This window comes from Urtica dioica, chromosome 7 (assembly GCF_054948205.1).
Source record: "Urtica dioica subsp. dioica isolate 48M chromosome 7, U.dioica_male_clone48M_v1_H2, whole genome shotgun sequence".
In the NCBI taxonomy this organism is placed as follows: domain Eukaryota; kingdom Viridiplantae; phylum Streptophyta; class Magnoliopsida; order Rosales; family Urticaceae; genus Urtica; species Urtica dioica.
The window spans coordinates 28,362,520-28,369,653 of record NC_142762.1 but is presented as its reverse complement, the minus strand read 5'-3'; the positions used below and the strand labels follow the sequence as shown (position 1 = coordinate 28,369,653).

At 42.6% G+C, this 7,134-nt stretch overlaps 1 protein-coding gene across 1 annotated transcript; it reads right to left on the bottom strand.

The window, feature by feature from the left end:
- Window positions 1-3,782: 3,782 nt before the first annotated feature.
- AFB5 (auxin F-box protein 5) lies at window positions 3,783-6,797 on the bottom strand. Its single transcript, XM_089619223.1, has 3 exons — window positions 5,897-6,797; window positions 5,325-5,817; window positions 3,783-5,255 (listed from the first exon to the last, which is right to left on the bottom strand). Exons 1-3 carry the CDS (start codon window positions 6,424-6,426, stop codon window positions 4,485-4,487), a joined length of 1,794 nt encoding a protein of 597 aa, XP_089475349.1. The 5' UTR covers window positions 6,427-6,797; the 3' UTR covers window positions 3,783-4,484.
- Window positions 6,798-7,134: the final 337 nt, after the last annotated feature.

The following is a 7,134-nucleotide window of genomic DNA, read 5'->3' as shown; positions in this document are numbered from 1 at the left end:
TAGCTAATAATAATAATAATAATAATAATAATAATAATAATAATAATAATAATAATAATAATAATAATAATGGCGTTGTAGATTTATAATCAAAACTTAACTATAAAATTGGGATGTAGCCAACGTTTGCAAACATTTAGGAAGATAGTCAATGACAATTATATTTGACTCTAATATCTTTATATTAAACATGTTATAATTAACAAAAAAAAATGTAAATAATTTAAAAATTCGACAATTAGAAACCATTAATGTATCAATAGTGAACTCTAGCGGAATTCTACAGTAACATACATGATTTTTCATCAAACTCAATGAGTCTATTTTTGAAGCTCTCCTCGCCACGAATCTGTAGGATTTGGAATCACTCAATTTCGAGTTCATACGAGAAAGATAAGGATTTTTGAAGTTTTGATGAGAAAAAAAAAACTATATGAGAGAGAAAGTGACGAAACAGTGTAGCAAAAAAAAGGTTGGAATGACAAAATGAAAAATTTTAATGGCTAATTCAAGTGCCACATCATCTGTTTGGCTATTTTTTAATAAGTTTTCAAACGTTGACTATATTACAAACGTGATATTTATTTGGAATGGCCTTATAAGTTACAAATTTCTAATAATAATATTACTTAAATAACTTAGGGAACTATGAAAATAATATTGAGAGTTTTTGGGAGGACTTGAGAGAGTGAGAGTTTGAGGATGACTTTGTGAAGAGGAGAGGTGGTATTTGTGAACGTAGGGACCAACCTTATCCCTTAAACATTAAATTAGGCGGAAACTCCAATATCGATTAAAAATCCGATATTGAGATTAGTCTCATTGACCAAGGACGATCTGGTCCAATTCGACCAACGTGAAACAAGCCCAATCTGTCAAACAAGCCCGGCTCAGTAGATCGACCGAAACAACGAAGTGGGCCACGGCTCTCCAAGTACTCGCTACTTACCGGAAGACTGCTCATTAAACAAGTTGTCGCTCACCTCTCAGATCCAAGAGGACACACGCCGTGACAAGCTAGAAGCATGGAGGACATTTCGAACATGTGTCCCCAAGAAGGATGCACATCGATTGCTCATAAAGTCATTTCCTCTAAAAATAAATACACAATTTTCTTACGATTGTTCAAATGATATTCTCTCAGTTCGATTCTTCGAAGTTACAGAATTTTCGAGTTCGACATTATTGTAATCGCCTTTGACTATTAATAATCTAATAATCGTTAGTTCGCCAATTTATCTTATTTATTTTATTCAAATATCATTTCGTATAAATAATAAGTTATAGCTTATATTATATTCTCATATGACATTATCTTGAGATCGACGTATATAAATTCAAAAATGACATCCCATTTATTTATGGGCAGTGTAGCAAAATAGTCAAAATGAAACTATGAAATTTGTTTTTAGCCTATGTTTCACAACTTTTAGGGAAATAGCCAACAGGTTTATGTGGCAATAATTAAGGTCTGATTTGCCCTTATTTATTAACAAATTCGTAATTTTTCTCCCTCCTATTTTTTTCCTACATTTTTTTTACATAAAAACTTCAAAAAACCATATCTATCTCATATGAACTCGAAATTGAGTGATTCCAAATCCTACAGATTCATGACGCCGAGATCTTCAAAAATAGATCCATTGTGTTTGATGAAAAATCATGTTTAATACCATAGATGTAGAAAAATCACGTTACTACCTTAAATATGGAAATAACTGAAATTTTTTGAAATTATCAAAAAAATAAATGGAAACGTAAATATGATGAATTAAACATAATTTTTCATCAAACACAATGGGTCTATTTTTTAAGATCGCAACGCCACAAATTTGTAGGATCTGAAATCACTCAATTTCGAGTTCGTATGAGAAAGATACGAATTTTTGAAGTTTTGATGCAAAAAAAAATTATTTGAAAAAATAAGAGAGAGAAAGTGACGAATTTGTTAATAAATAAAGGCAAATCAGACCTTAATTATTATCACATAAGCTATTTGGCTATATCCCTAAAAATGGTCAAAACATAGGCTAGATATAAAATCACATGTTTAAAGTGGTTACAAATCTCTTTATTTATTGATCGTTATTGTTGAAACCCGATTTTGTCATCTATAATATTTTAATACAATTGTTTGAGGAATACTTTTTTTTATTGCATTTCTCCAACGGTACAAAACGACTAGTATTTCCAATGGTTAGAAATCCATTGATCGAGATAAAATAAATTTTAAAAAAAACAAACGTTTCAACCCTTATCAGAATCGAATAGAATGGACCGGAGCTTCCACTCCAACTTCACAAGCGGAATAGAATTTTGTTCCACTTGAAACCGAAAAGGAAAATTTTGAATCGATCAAAACAAAACTTTCCATTCCGTTGTACTCCATAAAAGCAAGTTTGGTGTGGGTGAAGGTGATCAGCTACCCTACTTGGTTAGATTAAAAGGATATGATTGGTGCATCATGTGGTTACTCTCATACTTGGTAAAAGGGATTTGTTGATAGCTGATACGTTTAGGTTTTTCCATTAATTAGTTTAAAGATTGAATTGGAAAAAAAATGGTGGAGTTAATTGTTATGCGTGCAGTAGGTAAAATAGGTCCGTCACCTAAGCTGGGTCGTTTTTAACGTATTGGACGACTGAGATTGAGAGCTACTTCAGTTTCTCCCTCTTACGTAAGGTCATTATCTCTCTCTCTCTCTCTCTCTCTCTCTCTCTCTCTCTCTCTCAAAATGGGACGTGTGTCTGTGTCCATAAGAAAAGCTAAGGCTAAAAATTAAGTGGCAGTGGTCATACAAGTGACTGTACCCACCATAAGCAATACATGGATAAGCTAAGCTAAGCTAATCAAAGTACTTTGGAGAATAAACATAAGAAGTCTCTCAACGTTGATGTCATTGCACTCATTGAAAATAATAATGTATTTCCTTATCCTTAACTGCTGGCCCTCTATGCAAACCCAAAACACAGCCACTCTCTCTTTCCAGTTGTTTCAACTTGAAATGCATAGAGGCGAAAAACAAAGATAGAGAGAGAAAGGAAAGCCTTTGCTTTTTCACAGTCAGATCCAACATTGGTGATAAGTTTTGCTTTTACCATTTCAGATAGAATACCAAAATATTAAGCAGGTAGATTTCTCTTCTAATAATGAGAGAGAGAGAGAGAGAGGACTTGGCTGCTTTATAACGCAATCGCAGGGGTGTGACAAATCATCAAACTCCAGGTCCCACACCCAACTATACACAAGTCAGAAACAAGAGATCAATAATAGAGCTCAGACGCCAATAGAGAAAAGCTAGAGTAAAAGAGCTGCTTTTTTTTTTCCTTCTTTTGATTCATTTATTGTTTACACCCAAACACCGAATGCCACCTTATCCTGTAACCTGTACCTGAAATCTAGTACAACAATTTAGAAGGTGTTGTGGCACATTGATGTAAATGATCACAACCATTCCTCACTGATCAACAACAAACACCATGAGCACACAAGAGGGAATTCGTGTATGGCTTGTGTGACAGTGTGTACTTGCTAAAACACTTTCACACATCATTAATTAATGGCCTTCACTATCAACTAGATCATTCCACAACTCAAAAGAAAAAAAAAATTATACGAAAAAGAGGCGAAGCGACAGTCCCACTAAGTTAGTATATGGGTCTCAGGGTCCAGCATATTTTGGCATTTATTACCCACATCACAATTGGTAACAATAATAAATTCAACAGTCAGGTGTGCTGAAACAGCACAACCGAAAGAAAAATAACAAAAGCACTTTGAAATGAAAGAAAAATAATGTATCAATTTCCGCATTCAGTTCCCAGCAGCTACAACTTTAGACTAACTACCATTGAATCGAAATAAACAAAGACTAAAAAACAGAAAGAAAAGCAAAAGTTCATTCAAAGAGTGGATTACTTGCTTTCACTTCCCTTCCCTCTACCGAGTCGGCTACGAAGCGAGGAAGAAACCTGAGATTGGGGCCAAAACTATCTCCAGCTCTTTGGTGATGAACGAAAGATGAATAATACAATTCGCAAAATCTCTTTGACCCTTCTCTCGCATGCCCCCTTCCCAGAAGCCGTAGTTTACATCAAAAGAATATGAAGACGATAAAAAAAAATATGCGAAAACCTAGAAAAGTACAATACAACAGTGGATGATCCAATACCACACAGAGATGTACGGTTCATCCTCCGCGTTAGTCTTCCAAAACAAATCAAAGAAAACTGATTCCCTGCAATGCCTCTCCTTTTGACGCCATTTGCCCACCAATGTCCCAGCAAAAACCCAGCTCCAAGAACAGATGTTTGGATTTTTTTTTTTTTTTGTCGCGATCATCGTTTCTAAAAGCTGGTTTGTGCAGTAACAACTCGCGGGCTATATATAAAACCTGCCCACATAGAATTAAGAACTCCCTGCGGAAGGTAAAGCTTCTTTATTTCTTGGCCAGAGAGTCACGATTGAGAAATGCAATAGAAAGTCTAGATGATGTCAACGAAATCTTTTGGAGCATCGTCTCGCGGCGGCTCAAGGGAGCGGTACATGTAGAGGATCTCGACGTCGTTCTCGCCTAGCTCCTCCTCGAGTATGATGCCGCTCCTCATAACTTCCACCACCAGGTTGGGCTTCGCCCGAGCAATCTCCTTGCAGCCTTCCCGGGTCAGCTTGCAACTGGACATCCACAGAAACCTCATGTTGTAATAATGGTGCAAGCCCGAGCGCAGCGCCTCGTCCCCGAAGGGGCTATCCCGGATCTCGAGCTTCTGCAGATTGGAGCAGCCCTCGAGCACGTATCTCAGGCCGTTATCGCTGTCCCCGGCGAAAGCCACGGAGAGGGTCCGGATGAGCTTCCCGTACTGGCCGATGTAGCCGAAGGCGTGGTCGGTGAGGAGACCGGAGACAGCGAGGCGGGTGAGCTTCTTGCAGTTCATGACGATGGCGCCGAAGCCCTCGTCCATGGGGCGGCCGGTGAGGTGGTCGGGGCGGTGGCGGCCCATGATGCAGAGACGGAAGACGGCGAGCTCGGGGCAGTTGTTGGACATGGCTACGACGGCGGCGTTGGTCATCCTCTGGCAGAAGTAGAGGATGGAGCGCAGCTTCCTGCAGCCCTCGGAGATGGCTTGGAGGCCGACCTCCGAGACGGGGCCCTCGGCGTCCTCGTTGGCCTCGAACGGGAATACCCGAAGCTCGCGAAGCTCCTTGCAGGAGGCGGCCACGGCCTGTAGGCCTTCGTCGCAGATCGTGTCTATAACCTGGCGAATGGAGAGAGACTTGGATGAGGTTATGTATTCCTAGGCGGAGGTGGAGTGATGATTGCTTACCCAGAGCGTGTGGAGGTTGTGGCAGTGGGAGATGATGGGGGAGAGCTGGTCGGCGGTGACGTTGGCGTAGCTGAAGTTGAGAGTGGTGAGGTTGGAGCAGACGGGGAGGATGGAGGGGAGGAGGTCGGGGGTGGCGGAGCGGAAGCCGGAGAGGCAGGTGATGGACTTGCAGAACTCGAAGACGGCCGGGAAGTCGACGTTGATGAGGGACTGGTCGTAGAGGCTGAAGGAGCCGGTGCCCAGATGGGTGAGGTGCGGGGCGTGGATCATCAGCCGGCACAGCCCCTCCATCGACACCGTGCTGTTCACTCTCAGCTTCCTCAGCCGCGCCGACCGCGTCACCAGGGCGTCCAGGGCCTCGAAGTTCACGTCGCACTCCACGCAGTCGAAGATCAGCGACTCCAGCCCCGTGTTGCTCTCCGGGAAGCACGATATCCAGTCCACCTCCTCGTCCTCCACGTCGCACTCCAGCAGATCCAGCACTCTCAGCCGCCTGAGAGGACAGCAAACCCAAACCCTAAACCCTCGAGCATCGCCAACGGCAGATCTGAGAGGGGAAAGAAAAGACTGACCTGCAATTGGCGGTGACGGCGGCGATGCCCGCGGTGGAGAAGTCCTCGCAGCAGGCCAGGACGAGGTCGGTGAAGTTGGGGAGGGATCGGGAGAGGAGGACCAGGTCGGCGTCGGAGACGGACATGCGTTTCAGGTTGAGCTTCTGGAGCAGAGCCGGGTAGGCGTGGGAGAGCGCGGCGGCCCAGGGGGCGAAGTGGGCCCCCCACGCGGTGGGCAACAGGTTGAAGTCCGAGAATCGGGGCTTCCCCTTGATCACCACCGACTTCACGAGCCCGAACCTCTCCGTCGCCCGCCGCGGCGACACGGCGTAGCAGTTGCCAATGAACAGCTCGGACCGGGTCAGCGCCTCCGCGCGCCACCACGACTTGCACACCAGCGACGCCGCGCTCCGGTCCCGCCGCGACGTCAGGAAGCACAGCACGCTCTCCAGCACGTTCTCCAGCACCTGGTCCGCCTGCGGCTGCGGCTGCGCCTCCGTCGCCGTCGCCGTCGACGTCCCTTCCCCGCTCCGATCCGCCTCCTCCGACATCCACGCTCTGATTCAAACCTAACGATCCAATCTGAATCTGTCTGAGAGAGAGAGAAAGAAATGGGTAGGTTTTCTTGTACTGAGGGAGAGAGAGAAAGTGAAGCGAGATGTGAAATTGTTAGATGGGTTTCTATCTATCTGCCTTTTTTTTTTCTTCTAATTTAAAATTGGGGAGAAGAGAGAGAAAGTGGTTGTCTTCTTTCACTCGTTTGTCTTTGTTCTCTTCTCTCTCTATCTGTACTCTCTCTGCTGTCTGTATCTCCCAGCATTGGGATTCTCCATTGTTCACACTCTCTCTCTCTCTCTCTCTCTCTATCTGCATAATATATCATCCAATGGCTCTCGACGCTACTAGCCTACTACTACATTATTATTTGGGATTTTCTATTTTCATTTTATTTAATTTGTTTTTCTTTTTCTTTTTCTTCTTTACGAGCTCGTTACCTCTCTTCTCTCTCCTACTTTTCTTCACTATTATTTATTTTAATACAAAAAGTTACTGGTTCCTGAACAACCCCCCTGATTTTAAAGATGAAGGCTTTTGATGGCTAATCAGTGTTTGAACTCATTTTCATCTTATATTAATAGTTTTGAAAAAGAAAAAACTCAATCCTCCAAATCCTTAAAACCAACCTAACCCGTAAATGTTCCGGATAAATTTGATTTTCGATCGTCCTGAAATTGGATAGAATCAAACTAATCCAGATC